At 46.1% G+C, this 20,991-nt stretch overlaps 1 protein-coding gene across 1 annotated transcript in view; it reads right to left on the minus strand.

Annotated features, from left to right (window-relative positions):
- RBCK1 (RANBP2-type and C3HC4-type zinc finger containing 1) overlaps positions 1 to 20,991 on the minus strand; it is a 629,308-nt gene that overhangs the window by 393,962 nt on the left and 214,355 nt on the right. The window contains exon 6 of the mRNA XM_069650952.1: positions 4,146 to 4,270. Within this exon, the coding sequence (XP_069507053.1) occupies positions 4,146 to 4,270 (125 nt within the window). The remainder of the gene's footprint in view (positions 1 to 4,145; positions 4,271 to 20,991) is intronic.

A 20,991-nucleotide genomic window follows, 5' to 3' on the forward strand; every position in this document is an offset into this window, starting at 1 on the left:
GTTATAGTCCAAGACCCAATGATATAAGAGGGCATGTGAAATGTACACAGTGGTGTTTTTGATGAGGGGTCTAGTTGTATGTGGTCTTGTAGTGACATACAACTACGGTTGTTATCATTTGTTTGCAGCACTGAACAGGACTGGTGGTTATTTAGAAACAATGAAGAGAGCTACACAGACTTGATGTTTGGAGTCTACGGCTATTTAGGGGTGTATTGAGACACCAGCACTACTAATACCATACGAAGAGGTATGTGGTTATCTTTTTAGGGACTGAGAGGCCAGGTTGACAGTAACCTGTAGACCTCACCCAGTATAGTGCTATTAAGAAGCACTTATACTGGATTGTTGAGCTATGTTATGAGCTTATACTGACTTTTTAGATGGATGAAGGTGACACTTGATTTATACCCCCCCTATTCTTTGTACCCTGATTTTAGGAATACATTGGAATCTCTATGTGTGGCCCTGGATTGCATGGTGGAGACTAGGAAAATCAAGTTCTTCCCCTGAAGAAAGTTTGTGCAATTAGTGCAACAAAGAACTGAAACATGTCGGGATCTGTGTTGGTCTGAATTATTATACTCAGCGGTTATAAGAAGTGTTAAAACCATTTGTGTCTCTTGTACTGTGTTTTACCATTGTATGCGGTTATATTTATGTGAATTGTATTGGTTTTATATCTACCATGTTTTGTGATGTTGGGTCATACTCATGCAGAACATTTTTAGGAGTTTTTTATCTCTAAAACATTATGAAAACAACTTTTTGATATCGAGCATTAGCATCACGTACTTGGCCTATTTTTTCAAGATTAGAGGTACAGGGAGGGTTCGGGTTATATTAAACCATCTATATAGATCAATGAAATTTGAAGAACATTGAACCTGTCTCCTTGATATATAAACATTTGTGGTCACCCCTTGACCGTGTCAGAGAGGAGTATTCCAAAGGGGTACTTTTTATTCCTTTTGTAAGGTTGATTTCTAGGGGTGGAGTTGTGTCATAGATCGACACTGTAGGTTTTCGGCCACAGGGTACGAAGACTGGACGTAGGTGACCGGGACGGCCTTCTTCAGGATGGAGGTGAAGGGATGAAACACTGTCCGTGGGGTATCGGTGGGATTCAATGACAGATAGTTTAGGAGGAGTGGGATCTCCAGAGTTAATTGGTGATTTGCGCAAATTATTAGTGACCAATTATTGTCATGACAGGTGCAAAGAGTAAGCACCATCAGAAGGCCTGCACCCTCCACACTCTTGAGGGTGGTACCTAGTGGTACACCTACATATCAAAAGTACAACTGTCCGTCTGTCTGTTATTATGCTAACAATTGACATATTATATGTATCATCACCAAAATTCAGAGATTAAACTAAAATTATCCTGAATCTCAAAAGTGTGGGTCTCCCATCCTGATTTTTGTTTGAATATACGTTCACCTTCCTGTGCATATCAGGACCTAGCCAGGTGCCCTGTATTATTACCTGTACTTGCACTACCTATGCAGATGATACCCAGATCCTCATACCCCTTTCGGGCGATTACCTCAAGGACACGGCTTTGGTAAACAAAATGTACCTCCTCATTCAGGCATGGATGGCAGCCCACAGCCTCTGCCTGAATGACTACAAAATGGAGCTCCTGATTCTTGGAACAGCTGCCAACCAAAATAAATGTAGTACCAACTATTCCGCCTTCAATATCGAAGGAAATATAATTAAGGTAGTAAATGAAGTAAAATCTTTAGGTTTCTACCTCAACTCCACACTAACCCTAAGCAAACAAGTCAACTCTATGGCATCAGCAACAACCTACACATGTAAGCTAATCATGGCCTGCAGGCCATTCTTATCCAAACCAGGCTGCATCATCCTTGCTAACGCCTTAATCCTCTCGAAATTGGATTATTGTAACGCCCTATACCTGGGTGCAAATATCTATATTCTGGACAAAATCCAAATTTTACAGAATAATGCTCTAAGAACTGCTCTGAACATTCCCAACAGAGAACATGTATCGGAGTTTAGGAGAGAAAAATAGAAAAAGGGGCTGTGTAACCATGTTACATTTTCCTGATAACTGTGTCCAGAGTCAGCTGCAAACATGTAGGTCAATGTAGAGAGAATATAGTAAGAGTAAGATATATTGATGAAGTGTAACTCAAGCTTTCAAGTCAGGCGTTGCGGAGATCTGGTTTCCTAAGGGGAGAGGAGGAGGCTGGGAGAGAGGATACAGGGACCAGGCCAATGGCAGAGCAACAAACAAAATGGCAGACCTGTGGGAGAGGTGCAGGTTGGCCACGTTAGAACGAGGCCTCTTACTGGCAGATTCAGCAGTATTATTGGGCAGCTGACTGTCTGGCAGCTCTCCAGCTGGGTGCTACCAGAGCGTGTTCCCCTCAGTGAGAAGTCAAATATGTGTTGTTGCTGCTCCATTTCTAGAGCCTCATCTTGACCCTCATCTTGATGTGTCAAGAACACCTGGCCCTTAGTGAGAGTTAAGATGGCTGTTTATAATGATCCTGTTTTAGGTGTGTTAACTGGCTACTGGTTTGTCTTCTTCATGTCTTCAATCAGAATTGTATTTCTAGGGCTTTAGCTCTAGACCCTGTTGGGGTGATCAAGAAAGGACCCGATAAGGAAGAGGGATTCACGTTGCGCGCAACATATTTGTGAATGGGGATGCAGCAAAGTTGGCGCAATGTTGCAATTGTATATGTATCCAGTGTAGTTTGTGTGAATGGGATGTTACTTTTAGTGTTACTTTGTGTGTAGGTTGATACATTTTAGATTTGCACGCGTGCAGCAAGATCAATGTCAAAATAGCCAATGAAATATAAACACGATCTAGATATGGTGTGCTACGAAGTGCCTAGAAGCTAGGCAATGAGGAGTGTCATAATGCGCATGCGAGGAAGGGGCCTTGTAATGGAAAACCCACTGTGAAGAGGACACAATGGTTATTAAACATGCATGCACACTGATATACACATGTTGGGAATTTACAAATCTATATGTAGCTGACTTTTTTGTTATAAATGGTTTAACCCTGCAGTCAGAGTTTTGAGAGGCGAATTCTGAACTGGTAAAAACTGGTCTTGCAGGGTTGTAGGCTGAAGGAGAGGTAATGATTAACCGAGCAGATGGTCAGCCGACAAGCAGGCCAGGGTATTTATGGCTTGGCAGTATCGCGGAAGGAAGATGTACTCTGTTAAGTGCATGGGGACTTGTTATTTATTGTTCGGGGGATTCAGCCATTTGTTTTTGACCAGCAATAAACTTTGGGGTGAAGGGACGCTTGAGGCCAGAGTGACCGATACGTCATGAGTTTCGATTGTTTTCTCAGGATGTGACCAGAGGCCATGCATGTTGCACTGATAGTCATTTAGATTATAATTTTCCAATGACGCCAGCAAGTCAGGTTGGGTGAGATGGTTATCGCCAATTCAAAGGGAACCACATTATTCTTCCCCTCTTCATATTGTTTGAAGTACTCTTTCAAACTATGTGCACTTACTCCTGTGTTAGGAGGTCTCAGGCCAGCTGATACTTGTAATAAATTATGAATGTGTAACTATGTGATGATGTTACAACCTACCATTGACAAATCCTTAAAGGGTGTGTGATGAAGATGGCAGTTAAGATTATCATGACCAATGAGAATGGGGGAATTGGAGAAAGATTGGATTTCTTTTATATGGGTCTTGATCAATCACATGTGGGGGGTGGATTTGAATAGAATATATGGGAGGGTTTTAACTGTTGCAAAAATGTATATAATGTGTCAACTTGTGTGGTTCGGAGAGACTTGGGTTAGTTTGACTCTACAAAACGTGCACTCGCTTCTTAAGTGGTGGGCCTGCTTTGGGTTAAGGTGATGTAGAGGCCCATCCACACAACCTCATCCCAATGTGCATGTCAATGTGGCCAGGACCCTAACCCCAAGTGAGAGATTACAGCTTTGTTTCAGGGGCTTAGACTGTGGGGTGGGGATCAGTCTGCATCAATATCTCTAGGCCTCTCACCCACTCAAGTGGGAAGTTTCTACTATGTTCCTGAGGCTCCTTCAATTATGTCAGACTACTCGCACCTAACCCCCCACCTTGAACTTTCTAGACCTGGATCGTTTAGCAAATCCTTACCTCTGGAGGTTTTGGGGGTACTGGTGGCTTTACTCTGGGGGCCGGCATCACTTCCACCTCTGCATGGGGCATTTCAACTGCATTGGTCATTAGGTCTCCAGTACCTCGTGCTTCCAATGTAACCTCTACAAAGAAGATGTAAGGATATGTAGTTAGATCACCATTGAATGAGTTTAATCCCATAGCTTAATTTACCCTGTTTGAGAACACGGAGGGCAGCTTAAATAATTATCACCAGAGCTGATTCTAAAATTAGATGGCTAGCCAAAAATGTGCATCATTTAAAATAGCAAGAACATAAAGGCTTACACTATAAAACAAAATAATAAATAGGGTATATTAAAAATGGCGCTGTCAGTAATTGAAAGGACAATGGATTATATATATCAGTAGAGCAGCATCATAGAGGACACCATAGTGACACCAAAGTGAACAAATTCTGTAGGTGACAGAAAAGTACATATACAATGATGACGCCTGCAGCTGTACACAGTCAAAGTCCAGGTCTTCAGAAGAAGCCATAGGAGCATCTCATTACAAACCAATCTTTGGATCACAGTGCACTAAACACTGCATACTACAACAGTCACTGCACCCCGTCAAAGTTATAGTCACTACAGTGTTCTTCTTTCTGGTCTGTCCCTTCCCATCTCCCATTGCTGGAGCTCAGATGAAGTGTTAAGAGTATGCAGGGGTGCATATCTGTGCATTGGAAAAGGATGGGGAAAGGTCAAGGGGAAAATTATATATCTGCAGTCCAGCTTTTTATGTGGTGAGGAGGCTTTTAGTCAGAGAATGGCTAGAGCGAAGTATGAAATGAAACCCTGCAAAGTACTCGGGGTCGGACTGGGACAAGAAATAGGCCTGGACACCCCAAAAATAAGTGGCCCATCCCTCGCCTCAAAAAAGTGGCCAACCCCTTGCCTCAAAAAAGTGGCCCACCCCTTGCCTCAAGCCATCTGTGAATCGTGTCAATTCACGACTTTACAGAAAATGCTACTTTTGGAGGGTTCATGTGTCTGTTACATAACAACACAACTCATAAAATAACATAAGGTTGGGGATGTTAGGGTAAGGTTTTGATCACTGCACACGCTTCCAGCGAGCTGTTACCCTCATAAAAACACACGTCCCTTCTTCTGACTCTACACACATACTACGCTGCTTGCTTCTAACTGTGTACCGCAAGGTGTGAGTCAAAGCACACAGTGTTAAAGGCTCAATCCCATGACATTTTCCATTGCCAACAGCTAAACTATTGCACCCCAAGCATAATTTGCCTCCTGTGACCTGTTATTGTGGTGCAGATTGAGAGAGAACACTTACTTTGCTTCTTTGTCACTCAGGCCTATTATTCAGAGTTTGCATTCTCCTGCACACTCACCACTTTCCAGATTCTGTTAAGAGGCAGCACAGGATTCTTTGAGACAGTGTTCTACTCTTGCTGCAGCAAACAGGTCCAAACCTTCAACCCACGTGTCCCAGAGCTCTAGCACTAATGGCGCACCTTGGACATCGAACTCCCGATCACATGCTGAAATGCAGCCAATGTCCATGGTGGTTCAGGTCCCCCCTGTCAAGCAGCACTCATTGAAGGTGACACTGCATTTGCTTCCTCTTCCGACATAAGGATGAGTTGATATGACAGTGTACTGAAATTGGAATTGCACACGTGCACCCCGGGCAAACCTGCCACCAGTTCCCAGAGTGGCACCAGCACTGGTCATGTGAAGGCATCTGTAGAACATACTTTGTTGAGATCACAAGCACTTAAAAAAGGGCTGCTTGCCCTGGCACCCACCTAACGAGAGAAATTCTGGTTTGTGGTCACTCCACCAGCTGCAGCAATTCCGGCACCAGCACGATGCCACAAGGCACAAGCGAGCAGTATAGGGTTATCACAGCCCTTCACCAAGCTGCACCAAGGCACTGGGCACCCATACTGGTCATCTATATGCACATGCAGAGAGTTCTAGTGAAGGATTTTGCAACCTGGATGCGGAAAGAAACTTGCTGTAGACTTTCCGCAGTGCCTCACACCACCCTGATGCTGAAGTTAGGAGCCTCAGGCTCCAGGATTACTTTTCAGGATATGAAAACATTTTCAAGGGGGCTTTGATCTTCACTGAAAAGTGATGCCCCCCAATAAAAGACCAGAACCACTCTGCGGTACAATGGCTGCAAAGCCAGCTTAATGGAAGTAGAACATGCCAAAACTAGTGGCACTGAATGCAGTACATACAACTATAAATCTGAGAAGGAGTTTTAAAGCCTTGTTCACAGTAGAGAAGTTACTCAGACTTCATGCTTTGAAGCGGCTGCAAGGTGGCAGGACATAAGAAAATCACAACAGCATAGCAGAACTACAAAACAGGCGAATGGCATAAGGTGTAAAATGTTTGGCTTGAATCAAGCAGTGCGTATATGTCAAAGACGCCCAGGCCTCAGCAGGTACTTGGCTGAGTGAAGGCTAGACAATATGCTTTCTATACAATACTGCTCATGTGTACAGGAACATTCAATTAGACTGTTTCCATCAGATTTCTATCTATAAGTGTAAAACAAACATGTGATTATGGAAGTGGTACCCGCGCTTTGGTGTCCTTTGTGTTGCATCTTACACTTAAAGTGCCTCCCAGCTGCTGGGAGACATTGAAAATGTGTCTATTATGTACAAAAGAAACCTCACATTCAAATACAATGAGGGCATTACTATCTTATAAAACCACATCAAAGTGCACAGTTTTGTGGAGTAAAATGAAGACTGTACAGTGGCTGATGAGCCTACAAAGAAATGGCCGTTTCATATAACGGGGCACTGCATTTCTTGTAACACCGGTTACTTAATGGCAGGCAGGGATGCCTGGGGCACAGTGCGCAACCAGTCACTTGGCACGCGAAACACAATGGTCTTACATGTGACTGACTGTACCTCCTCTCCCTAGCTGAAACATGGAGGGATGTGGCGAGCAGCAGACTCAGTCGAGAAGGACATACAACCGGCCTACATCAGGGTTGCACCCACACTGGCTGACAGTACCCCATGCCTTCATTTGAGCATTCTAAAAGTGAGTGCCTCTTTCTCTCCGCTGCCCCCATGAAGTTCATGTTCTGCCATTTCGACTGCAAGCCACTGGCTCAACCTCTGAAGTGCAGGCCTTCGTGGAAAAGTATACATCAGGAACCCAGAAATAAGAGCCCTCTTGTAATGTGTCAATGAACAGCTAGCATTGGAAAGGCTATGTGTACACGTGAGCCAGCGCTGGGTAAAGTGGCTTTTATTTTACACCCTGTGCTATTTCTCAAAAGGTACATCACGCTCAGTTGAATTTCAAAGCACATTTATTAGTAAAAAATACCTTGAAACGCATCCACATGCTCTATCAATGTAAAAACCAGGACTGGAAAAAGTAATGGCGAGTGCCCATCCTTTCCAGAGCACAGAACTATCAATAGGACGGCACAAGCAGCTACTGCAGGTTGCAGCTCCGCGGGGCTGTGTAGCGCGGTGCCGATTGCTCGATCCTGGAGTGTTTTAGGCTGAAGTCCAACTGTTTGTTGCACTTCACAACTTTCAGTGGTGTGGATATGCAGCTGGTCGAAGTGGCGCTCTTTCAAGGGTGTGTTTCCAGACCGCATTGCACTGATAGCAAAGCACTGATGGGGTAATTGCGAGGCCCAACACTGCTTCATGCCACTGGCTGAGCCTCGTCTTGAACCTTTCAGAGATATTTGCTGCATGTAGTAGTGAATCGTTCTGCTTTGTGCCAATATTGTTGTGCCCAGTCTTAAAATCCTTCTCCTGCCTGTAATAGACAGAATTAGTTGGTCGGAATTATTATTTTGTACGTAAAAATAAGTGTGCACCAAATGATATGGGCCCCACTAAATACGCCTGCATGCAATTTGTGCATGCGCAGAAATGCAACTGGGTGGATATTGGTGGGCAGGAATGGGGTACACACTGTTTAGCAAGAAGCAGACCAGGAAAGGCAATGCCAAGGGAAGAAGTCAACCTTGCAGTCCGCAGAAGTCTGGGTGGTTTCTAAAACATGAGCGAAGAACATACTGTGTGATTGCTTACCTCCGAGTCCAGAGTTAGAGTCTCCGCTGCTGCGTGGCTGGCGGCTGTGCTGGGGGGCCGGGCCCGGCCTGGCTTCCTGTGCCTGCCCTGGCCTGCTGCACTGGCTGCTGCCTGCTGCTGTGGGCCGCGGCCTCCTGTCCTGAGCAGAGCATGAGGTGACAGGTGAGGTGCCACTGCCCACCACCACCAGTGCCCAAGCAAGCAAGAACTTTGGGCCCGGCGCTATTACCTGCTGCAACGACCGACTGTGCACACACAGAAGACTGCCTGCTGCTGCGACTCGCCCTCTCCCCGGGTGTGCGTACAATGCGGCTCTCAAGACTCTGCGTCAGACACTGTGTGCCAAAATCATGCCCAGGATCAAGGAGGCCCAAGCAATATCCTCTGCAGACTCAGAGTCACGTGTGGGTCAACCACACTCGCGTCACGGAATTCACCTCCCCATGCAGCGCAGTCTGTGTTCTCTGGCTGCAGCCGCGTTTTCATTGGTACACCGTTGTTCCCTGCGGGTCCCACTCCAGCCCCAGGCACAAGTTGCTTTCAGCTTTGCAGCAAGTGCAACAAATGTGTTGTTGATACTTCCTGCAAAGTTGAAAGCAACTTATAAATGAGAGCGAACTTGGTGCCACGCGTCCGTGCCCGCATGTAAACTGTGCCGGCTATGGCCCAGCACAGCCCTGCAAGCTGCACTGCCCAGCAGGCAGCCCCACACATTCAGGACTTAGCCAGGAGGTGTTAATATTAGCACTGCAGTGCCACTTCAGAGAGAGCACCACACGGCGGCCCCTGCAGCCCGGCCTTCTTTACATGAGGCAGCATCATGCATGCATGATATAATTGAATGCATGCAAATCAGGTTCTTTGATGATGCTGCCCAGCCCCTGCCAGCAGAGTGGCAGTTCCGTCTGGCGGCCTGCAGCCATACTTACAAAGAACGACTCAAGTCAAAAACAAACATCATTTAATTAAACAAAATAAAACTGGCCAGTTTTGGCTTCATGAAAAACCGGACCCAGGTCCTCAAGGTCATTCAGCCAGTGGCCGAAAGACCAATAGCACGAGTACGCCCCCGACAGGACTAAATTACTACATACTGACTAGTGGGTAGAGCCAAAGAGTGTATGGAGCAGACGAGTACGTATGAGCAAGTTAGTGCGTAAGAAAGGAGGGGTGCGTAAGAGCGAGTGAGTGTGTAGAGCGGGTGAGTGCGTAGAGCGGACGAGTGCGTAGAGCGGACAAGTGGCGTAGAGCGGACGAGTGCGTAGAGCGGACAAGTGGCGTAGAGCGGACAAGTGGCGTAGAGCGGACGAGTGGCGTAGAGCGGACGAGTGGCGTAGAGCGGACGAGTGGCGTAGAGCGGACGAGTGGCGTAGAGCGGACAAGTGGCGTAGAGCGGACAAGTGGCGTAGAGCGGACAAGTGGCGTAGAGCGGACAAGTGGCGTAGAGCGGACAAGTGGCGTAGAGCGGACGAGTGGCGTAGAGCGGACGAGTGGCGTAGAGCGGACGAGTTTCGTAGAGCGGACGAGTTTCGTAGAGCGGACGAGTGGCGTAGAGAGGACGAGCGGCGTAGAGAGGACGAGTGGCGTAGAGCGGACGAGTGGCGTAGAGCGGACGAGTGGCGTAGAGCGGACGAGTTTCGTAGAGCGGACGAGTTTCGTAGAGCGGACGAGTGGCGTAGAGAGGACGAGCGGCGTAGAGAGGACGAGTGGCGTAGAGCGGACGAGTGGCGTAGAGCGGACGAGTGGCGTAGAACGGATGAGTGTGGAGTGCATGTAGAGCGGATGAGTGCCTAGAGCGAAAGAATGCGTAGAGCAGATGAGTACATAGAACCGCTGAATGCGTAGAGCGGACGGAGCGGGTGAAGCATGTGGATGAATGGGTGACGTATATGGATAGAACAAGTGATGTACATGAATAGAACGGATGACGTATGTTGATCGAACGGGTGAAGTATGTGGATGAAACGGGCGACGTATGTGGATGGAACGGGCGACGTATGTGGATGGAATGTGTGAAAAATGTGGATGGAACGGATGAAGTATGTAGATGGTGCGGGTGAAATATGTGGATGAAGTGCATAAAACAACCTAGAATACACGGAACGGATCGGAGTAAATAGAACAGATTCGAATGCTTGAAACGGATTGGAGTGCGTGGGGCAGACTGGAGTGCGTGGGGCAGACTGGAATGTGTGGAGCGGATTGGAGCGGATTGGAGCGCATTGGATTGCGTGACTTACTTGGAATGGTTTGGAGTGCATGGAACGTTTGAAAGGGCATGTAACGCATCACATCATATCACCACACTTACTTTCATCTTTACACGACCATTCAACTAGAACACAGAGATACTATGACACCATTCGGTATAACTGTTCTCATACCAACATCTGCCGCATACTCCCCATCACTCTAAGTAAACACTGCTGCTTACACACCCCCAGCCAGGCGTTCTCCTCAGGCCTAACGCAGCCACATTCGGTCTGTATAAATCCTGCCAGAACGAACACATACTCCTGATCTCTCAACCACCACACCTACTGCTATGAAGCAGCTATTACACGAATGCCACACCAGCTGCACACATATCCGGTGCTCACACGCACCTTTGACTCTCTCTACTGACTTGAACTCCGGTTCCCAAGGGCGTTCAACCTACCAGCGCCTTCAGACCATACCAAAGGTACATAAGGCGCTATATAAATGCAAAATAACATAAAATAACATTTATAGAAAGAATGTTCACAATTTCAGAAGGGTTGAAACAGGTGCTAGAAAAATGCTCTTTAGAAAGACTGCAGATTCCTATGCTGTGCTTTGCAGAATCAGGCCTATTGTGCTCATGAGGTGGTATGCCGTTACATTCACTGCCAAAGAACAGTCTGCAGCAAGCTTAAAGTAATTATCTAGTTAATTTTCACTCACCTATTTTATTTTGAAGGGACATTGGTACGAAAAAGAATCTAATATTGACATGCATTATGGAGAAAACCCTCACCTCTAAAGCATTTTGTAAAACAAAGTCTCCAAGCACATTTATATCAAACATGATGTGCATTATAATTATTACACTAGTCTGAGGTGGAGTACAAAGACAGAAAAATACTATATCATTTATATTGACAAGTGGAGCGGGAAGGAATGCATTTGAAATATCTTGTAGAAATCTATGTGTCTTTGTATGTCCATAATCATGTTCAATTACAACCCATACTTTGGTTGTTTAAATGTATTCATACAATAATTTTGTTTGTATTAAAACAGTGTACTTGTTAACCCCACACACAATACTTTGATATTAATATCATTATGAAGAAGGCTGTGTTTCGTGAAATACTATAGAGGACAGGGTTTATGTGGAGCATGGTATCTGACCCATTTCTATATTAGATTCGCTAGAGTACTAATTGTATGCAAAATGTGCACAGGTTTCGGATGGCTGACAGAGGCATAATTGACACAGTCTTAACTGATGATCCAGTCCTAAGTGATACGTGCTTGCTGTTCTGTTTAGATTTCCTAGCCTGTTAGGACTATGTGCCAGATGCCATTGAGTCCGATTAGCTGGTATGCCAAGAGACTTTTACAGAGTGCCAGGCCCTCATTCCAGCTTTCAAAGAGTGAGAACTTGAGTGATTACAAGCCCTATGGAAGATTACTTGTGCACAGCATTGAAAGCACTTCAGTGGAACATGGCCACCATCCCTGCCTTTGAAATGGTGGCATCTTTGTTTTGATGAGTGTTGTTTCCTTAGCAATCATTTGTCATTACTTGAGTTATGAACAAGGCCCAATAGGCTCATTAAAGTGCTATTTTCAACCAGCTTATCCTCCCTTCCCAAACATAGACCCATATTTTGGGCAGGAGGTCCAAAGCTGTAGCTCGGTTGTGAGCCCATTTGAATTTATTGTTGTGCTTTCCCTTAAACAGGTTTATCAGTCTTTTCCCCTAATGATTCCTAATCCAAGAACTCACTAGGAATGAGATTCTGTGTTATGGGACCTTTAAGAGAGCCTAGGTGTTAAAGATGTATGCCCTAAAGGCAGCCTGCATTTTCACTGGGCAAGTTGCCTGTGTTCGCTCCACGGGATGGGGACAGGCTGAAAGCCATGCTTTCTTACAATGCATTTTACTTGTAACTTATTTACAGTTGGGAACATAACTTGTTCCCTTGCAAAGAGGCCCTAGTTGGGGCTCTTGTGTTGAAAATCCTGTAGGATGTCCACTGCTAGACACTGGTTTTCCTCTGAATGAAAAATTGGAATGTGTCTTTTAGGGGTGAGTTCTCTTTTGGCAACATTCCCTCCATAACTGCTATGGACCTCCAATCTTTTTGCTTTGTTTTTGAACCTGATGTGACTTTTTGAGGGGAAGTAAAACCTTCAGCTTCTCTTACCCTGCCTTTCACTCATTTGTTTGCGTGTTACTTTTATATGTGGCTAAAGACAGTTGGTGGCGGCAGATACCTTTTTAGCATTTTTGCATTATTTTTAGTGTGCACATTTGCGTTTGATGCGAATGGCTACTAACATTGCTAGTGACTGGAAATGCACGCGCCGCGTCATTTTTGCATGTTCTTTGGCCAGATTGTAGTTTGGCCTTGCCAGGTCAGGACATCCCATATAAGGTCATGCACTTGCCGAGGAAAGCTGCTGCTTTCGCGGGCCAGTGTTGCCTTTGTGCGTGTGTGGCCCAGTAAGGGGGTTGGACTGACTGGTCCCATTCCACATCCATGGAGCCAGAGAGTCTAGGTGTGGGGCATGAGTAAAACCAATAGTTGCCCCTGATTGGACAATTACTGGCTGCTTGAGTGGTGCAGGTCTTTACCATTGGTGGGCTTGGACTTGCTTCCAGGCTGGATGCTGGACAAGAAGGGGACTCCTGCAGCCATTTCTTCAGTTCAGCATTGAGAATCCCTCGTAGACGGACATCCAACTAAATATCCGAAGAAGACTCCTGAAGAGGCCTGGCATCCTTTCATGCGTCTGGCCCAGTGAAGCCTTGTTGGACTACCCAATTTCCAAAGACCAGGTACGGTTCTTCAGCCCTGGGACTAGTGGTACCAACTAGTCTCGGGGTCTTCTCATGGATCCAGGCGTCCTGAGCCTTTGGAAGCCTGGACTACACAGTGGACTGACCAGCTATCTCATGAGCTACCTCTCCAGAAGCATTGCCACTCAGCGGTTGCACCAGAAACGTGGTTGCAAGCTTGTGGTACAAGTCACCTTTCCTGCAAATTTCAGTGTCCCAGCCTCAATGGACTCTGTCCTAGAGAAGCATCTCGAACTGCGACTGGAAGAAAGCCTGCCGTTGTCTGTGTGTAGTGGCCGGCTCTGGAACTCGCCTTCCCTCATCCTTTGAAGTATCCTGAAGAGGCCTGCATAGATGAATCTTGCGTTAGTTCATTGCCAGGGGTTGCATCCTGCATCTGGACCTGACAGAAGAATCCTTGCACCTGCAGCTCCTAAGCACCTTTCACCGGAACCAACGGCAGGAAATCCAACCTCCAGCGACCCCAGTCGACCCATCAAGTCATCTGGGGAAATCAGAGTCAGGGGGATAAGTAAACGCAAAGCATTTGTCCCCCCCCCCTGTCCTCCATAGGAAAACATTGGGAACCAGCCCTTTTGTATCCTAATCCTCGATTTCACAGCCTTTTGGTCCTCAAACCTGGGTAGCATTGTCTGAAAGATAAGGACACCATTTACTTACCTAGTAACCTTGTTGAATATCTTCGTCAAACAATCACCAACACAAGTACATTTAGAATTTACCTAGAAAGGCTACATTCTGGGGAGACACACTGATGCTCTTGTGACTTTTGGGCACAAGGCCCCATTCTTCTTAGGGATTGGACTGTTGGAGTGAAGGGAAATTCACCTGTGACTTGGTACCATCTTCACTACATTAATGTACTTATCTCCTGTGTTGGTTAAGTCAATTGGATGCATTTTATGAATCTATGGTGAATGGGTATCCAGTGATTTAATCGCTGGAAATAAAAGTGACGGTGACTCTGTTCTTTTTTTAAAGACAGTATCCAACAGTTTCCCCAAATATTCTAGGCCTGGAGTTTGTTTATATAATTGCACCAGCCCTAATAGATGTTGGGAAGGGTGTTTAATGCCTTTATGATATGATATGGCATTTATAACGCTCCTATGATATGATATAAATCATTTATAAACGCGCCTATACACAAGTGTTTCAAGGCGCGACGAGGCAAGGGAGGGCAAACAGACAGAAGACAGACAGTGATTCTACTAGACCAGGTGATATTGAGATCGTACAAGTGCAGGGGGCAGTGCAGTGATAGGATAACAGTAAAATAACTAAAGACAATAAATAAAGACGGCCAGCTAGTGGCAAGTGCAGGGGTAGGCGCAGACTTCAGGGGTCAGTTCTGGAAGGGGCTGAAGGGATACAGAAACAGTCCCAAGTGCAAGGGCTGCCGGGGGGGGGGGGGGGCAGTGCAGGTGTGCAACTGGTTGGGAGGGGACCTGGGCCCGAGATCAGAGGGTAGCCAGGTAAACAGTGACATTTCAGGTTCAGCAAGGAGATCAGCAGGGGAGAGGAAGAGAGAAAGTAGAAGCAAAGAGGAAGGCCTTGAGGTGCTTTCGGAACCGGAGATAGTTCTCCTCAAGTTTCAGAGAGGCAGGGTTTCAAGTTTAAAGAAATTCTAGTCACCCTCAGTGTTATTTCCAACGATTATATCACATACAACCTGGTGAATGTATGTATATATGTTTATTATCGAGTACTGTGCGATAACATCACCTGTTAGTTTCATGTTTTACTGTGTGTAAATAAATATTGTATTTTTATACCTACCTGTCTAAATTGAATTATTGTGTAATACATTGGGTGGATCCATTGAGGCCCCTTACCCCACTGATACACTCCTGAGAATAGCTTTGACTGCTCTCCACGTTTACCTTGATTGGGACTTTGCTAATGTGAGAAACCTGAGGGTATTCTCACTTTCACTCTCTTAGGATCTTCTGCACAGGTGGCCAGGGAAAGGCCATTGCTCTTGGATCATGACCCTGGGGGCGGACAAGCGAAGGAGGATCACCATGGTGGAGGATCCTTGGGGATTGGAAGTGGGGTTTCTTTGAGCGAGACACAGTAATTCCCTGCCTCCCTTCCATGGAGAAACCTTTTTTCCAGTGGCAGTAATAGGGTATTGCTACTCATGTTCCATTGACCAGAAAAAGGATAGGAGATGTTCTCAATTCAGACATGCTGGAGATGCTGGGAAGAAAGCCAGAATTGTGGGGACTGGGAGTGGGATACCCTTGGGAGAGACATGGTATCCCCCGTTTCGTACTAATGAGCAACCCAACCTTTCTCCCATCTTCATAGGATATTATAAACCAACTCCCCTGACTTCCTATAAAACTACAAAAAAGTACTGAGACGAAGAAGAGGCAACCAGGAACAATGAAGACTAGTTGCTTTCACCCCTTAGGTACTGGGACGAGGAAGAGGCCTGCTGAGAGCAGTTGAGGTCAGACATGTTCCCTTAATGATGGTCAGGCAGGGCTAATTGTGTACTCGCATTTGCGGCCTGTTAAAGGGCTGCAAGTGTATAAAATGCCCCACCAAATGAGAGAGGAGGAGACGGTGGTGGCAGGAACAGTAGCATTGAAATTGCAGCAGCAGCTGAGAGGCCAAGAAGAACAGCAAGGGGCTGTTCATGTGCAGCACGCTTATGGTTCAGGGAAGAGCGGCCCGGGAGCTGGGGCTCTGTGGAACCAAAAGAGACATGAAAGGCTGCCGTGCCGGAAGGCTGTCTCTTTTGCTATTGCTCAAGGTGCTTGTTCTGCTGGGGCATGAAGCCGACCCAGGAGTGCCTGAGGGGCCGGAGGTGGAGCCCTGAAGCAAAGACCAGAAGGCCGGAAGATCTGCACTTCTGGAACTCGCATCGAAGCAACCAGTGAGTTTCTCAGTAATCAGAAAACCGGTATGCGAGTGTTTGATCCTACGTGCAAGGATATTTTGTATCGGAGTGGTCGCGTGAATGGTGACACATGTTTTCGAAGGTCTCCGATTCGAATCCTTGCAAACCACGAACAATAAGACTTGTTAACTCTGGAATAAGAATGAATACTTTGTTACAGAGTGGTCTGATGCAGGTGAAAGCACGTTTTCGAAAAGTCTTGCACGCTGGGCATATTTAAATGCAAACGACAATGATATATTACAACGAAGCTAAGTGAAAATAGCAAGTTACTTACATCCAAATCTTTAAGCCTTATTGAATGACGAACGGAAAACCAATATTTAAACAATATATCTGCACAATTTTGATTACCACATTGAAAGAAAACCATTTCTTATGAAGATGCTAAAGGAAATGAAGGTTTTCACTAAATACACTGGGCCCCATTACACGGACGGCGGTAAGGGTTAACGGTCATCGTTAATGGTACCGGTGACCATTAACCCTTACCGCCTTACTATGAGGTCCCTTTGCGAGTCGGAGACTTTAACGCCTGCTTTTTGCAGGCGTTAAAAACCAACCCGCAAAGGGATCAGGGAGCTAATTACGGTACCGCAATTTGCGGTGCCGTAATTAGCACCTTCCCCATTCCCATTATGCCCTATGGGGCAAAAATGGGAATGGGGAAGGGCAATGGGGGAAGGGGGAATTACCGCCCCACCAACCTTGGAATAGGGCGGTAATTTCCCTTTCCTCCAAGGCGGTGCCGATATTTTACCGGCATGGACCAAGGTGCTATTAGCTATTAGCACCTTGGTCCACCGCCGTCCGTGTAATGAGGCCCACTGTGTTCCAATTCTTAAAGTGAATGAAATTTACATTGCAAGCAGTGTTCATATATATTATTTTTTACAGAACAATTAAGTGTTACTTCAAAGAAATCAATACTTAATGAACTCTTTTTAAGTGAATACAACTTTAACAAGGCCAGTGAATCCAATGTGTATGTCAACCCAAAGTGAATGGAACTCTGGGAAATTAACTTTAAAAGGTGAATTTAACTGAACTGCCATTTTCAACTAAAACATTGTGTAGTGTAAAGACCATATGCAGAGGGTGCAGAACTTTAAGAAAATTGGGAAACCCCCTCATATTGAAACCTCACTGAAATTATATCTTGGGGAAGGAATCCCTGAGGTTGGAACTACTTATTGCCTTGAGGACAGAGTCTCGGGATATTTTATGTTTGAACCGTGTTCTGGAACCCAGAGTATTGGTCAACACTATATTAATTTGGAACTCGAGGCAATCCTAAGAATTTTGTTAGAGCGGCTTTATACTTGGGGAAGGGAGCAGCGAGCTGGACCAAGCTCCGAACTTTATGCTGAATACTACTTTGTTTGTTGCTGACATCCCTACACGTTGTATAAGATTAGTTGTGAGGGCAAGTATAGGTTTTGGACACAGACAGATTCCCAAGTTGAACTTCTGTATTTTTACTTTCTTCAGTTTTGATTTAATAGGGAAATTCCACCATAACATAGGGCAAGATAGGCGTTTTTCCATCCTGACATTTGAGTTAATAAAAATGTTTGTTTTGAACTTGGAATCTGTTGTCTGTCTCTTAATCCAGGATGCCCTCAGACTAACCTCAGAGTTCCCCCTTCACTAGAACTAGGGTGGCCTCCAAAAATCTTTCCACCAGGCCAGATTCTATAAATCCATCTCAACTGTGGCCATATATGGTCAGAGCTAGCTCCTATTGAGGCGGGAGCACGCTCAACCAGACTGGCCAGTGCTTGAATAGGTTGCCTGGGAATAAAGGCTGGCTTCACATTGTCGGTGTGAGCACACAAAGGTTTAAATAAGGCAGCCCCCTACTCCAGGATGGATTGGCGGTCAAAATCTTGAAACTATGCATGTAGTGATTGGAAGCAAAGTTTACACTCTACTCCCAAGAGTCTCACAAGAGTCTTTGAGATAGGGGAATTTGCACCTTATCTTCTCAATCTCAGAGACGAGTTGGGACAACTGGCCACAGGCCTACCCGAGAGCAGAGGTGGTGCAGGGGAGTTAAGGGTTGCCCCTGTGTCTTGTCTGCACGGAGCCAGACATGTATATTGGTACTTCTTTCCCTGACCCGATGCCTATCAGTCTCTGTCATGGCCAGGTCTCTCTTCTCTGTCAGGTGGTTCTCGGGAACCTACAATTACCAGCAAGCACCAGACCTCTGGAAAGGATAATGGTTCACAGGGGGCAGCACCATCCAAAAGAATGCATGTACAACAATGCACTTCAGCCCAACTGATACGTCTCAGTCCAGAATAGGAGGAATGAACTGCTTACACAAAGGGAATAGAGAAGGCTTTCTACGTTAGGAGCCGTATAAGAGACCGGACACCCACTATGGCATGCCCAGGCATGCTACAGGGGAGCCAGGGAGCAGAAGCAGTGGAGCTGGAACCAGCATAGAACAACACAGCCCCAAGCGAGACCAGGGAGCAAACACACACAGTGGTCGCCTCACTGACTGCACATGTAGACTGGAAACAGGACATGGTTGAGAGCCCTAATTAAAACTTTTTGGGGAAATACCAGCCCACAAAAGGAGCTCGGAGGAATTAGGATTAGCTTAGAGACTGGCCGAGGGAAGTAGCTGACTCAGGTAGCCAAAGGGAGCATAGCAAAGCGTTCAACAGGAAGGGATATGAAAGGCCAGCAGAGTCAGCCTGCAAAGAGGTGTGTGGGTGAAGTTAGAGGAAGACCAAGCGGCCAAAGATGACTGTGCAGCGGGTGGAGGAGGATTTGGAGGAGACATTTGGAGCGATGAAAGTAAGGTGTTGGGATGAGAAAGTGGTACTATTTTTTGTTGCATGCTTGAGGGCAAGTGAAAAAAAGAGTGATTGAGGATATTGTGGAAAGAAGATCAGGAGAGACAGAGGGAGGGAAACCGAGTGGTTGAGAGAAAAGAAAGAGCGGGAGATGGAGAAATAAGTAAGATAAGAAAAAGTTAAACAGGAGTGGAGATAGAAGGGGTAAGAGGAAAGCAGAGAGTGTAGAAAGGAGGGGGGAGAGAGAGAGACAGACAGAGACAGAGAGAGAGAAGTATATTGAAAGTGCCTTCCAGTAGGGATCCTGCCAGCTTGCTATTCCACCAGAGAAGCAGTAGTATCCCCTCAGGAGCATTGCTACGTATTCATGGATCAGTAGACTCCAGCGCCCAGGAAGTTTTGCAGAAAGGTGCTCGTAACCCATGAACAAGAGCGATGGACATGTTGCAAGTCGTGTGCTTTTTGGATTGTATATATCTGCCACCTGGTCCTCCTTGTTGGTTGGATGTAGACTTCCATGCTGAGACTGTCTCTGGGCCAATTTACTGCTGCCTTCCTGAAATGCCATCATGAGCCTTGGAATAGGAAGCGGGTATCAGCCAGAAAGTTGATGGGGCACCAATACTCCAACTCTACTGTTATTTTGGGCCATCCTGGGTGTCAGGAAAGATTCTCTTTCAAGAAACTTTCCCCAAATATTCCATGCCCCCCTCCACCTCAAAAACAATGTTGCTTTTGTTTTTGAACTTGTCCTGTCCTTTTAAAGGGAGGTGAAGTCTTCAGCTTCACTTCCCTGGCCCTTTTCTCATTTTGACATGGGGAAATTGATCAGTCGTTCAGACTAGGTTTCCCTTTTGTCTTTTACTTTTTACCTGTTTGGTAACTTTTCTAACAGTGCACACAGCATCTTACAATTCAGTGCATGGTAATACTTTTGTATCACCCTAGACTCTTACACTGGGGATTTTGGTAACTTCTTAATGTGATTAAGACTAGCTGGTGGCAGCAATTTCAATTTCTGCATTCATTTTAGTGTGCACCTTCGTGTTTACCACGTCTGGCTACTAAACGTGGCTAGTGCCCTAAAATGGCCACGCCACAAGGTTTTTCGCTTGTCCTTTGGCCATTTTGTTTCTTGGCCTTCGTCCTGCTTTCTCAGGTCAGGAAATCCCAAATATGGTCATGCATGCGGGAAAGCTGCAGCATTCGCGGGCTAGTGCAGGCCATGTGTGTTTGGACACAGGACGTGGGTGGAACTGTCTGGTCCCATTCCACAACTGTGGTGCCTGAGAGTACGGTGTGCATGCATGAGTAAAACCCACAGTGGTCCCTGATTGGACCACTGCTGGCTGAGTGAGTGGTGCAGATCCTTACCATTGGTGGGCTGGTTTTTGCCAAAAGCATGGATTTGTGATGAGTGGAGGACTCCAGCAGCCATTGCAGTAGCTCAGCGTTGGAGCCAAGTATCCTGTGTAGCCATGCAGCCGACTGACGACCCGTGGACGACTCCTGAAGAGGCCTGGCGACCTTTCCTGTAACTGACCCGGTGAAGCCCTGCTGGACTACCTGGTCTGAGAAAGCCCTCTGCTGTGCTTCGACGTTTGGACTGTTGGAACCAACCATTATCAATGTTTTCTAGCGTTCCTGTAGCTTTGAGTCTTTGGAATAGTCCCTTCACCACGGGGTGGACTGACCAACTCTCATTGGGCTACTGCGTGGGACGAATCGAGGGAATTTGTCCCTTCTCCCCAAGGGGAGCCTCCTCCTTAGAGGCTAGTGCAAGGGTGCAGAAGGAATCCGACACAAAGGTGGCATGTTTGGGGCTAAAGACTTATTAAACAATAAAGCAAGCAAAAACCTCTCTTTCCCTATTCCTAAGAGGGGTTTCCCTGACTCAACTAAAGATCTATGGTGACTGTCAGGATGTCTATTAACGTAAAAGCGTCCACTGTCCTGTGACAAGAAAACCTTACTTCTGTCCCTTA

This window comes from Ambystoma mexicanum, chromosome 3p, assembly GCF_040938575.1.
Source record: "Ambystoma mexicanum isolate Mex_15411 chromosome 3p, UKY_AmexF1_1, whole genome shotgun sequence".
Taxonomy (NCBI): Eukaryota; Metazoa; Chordata; class Amphibia; order Caudata; family Ambystomatidae; genus Ambystoma; species Ambystoma mexicanum.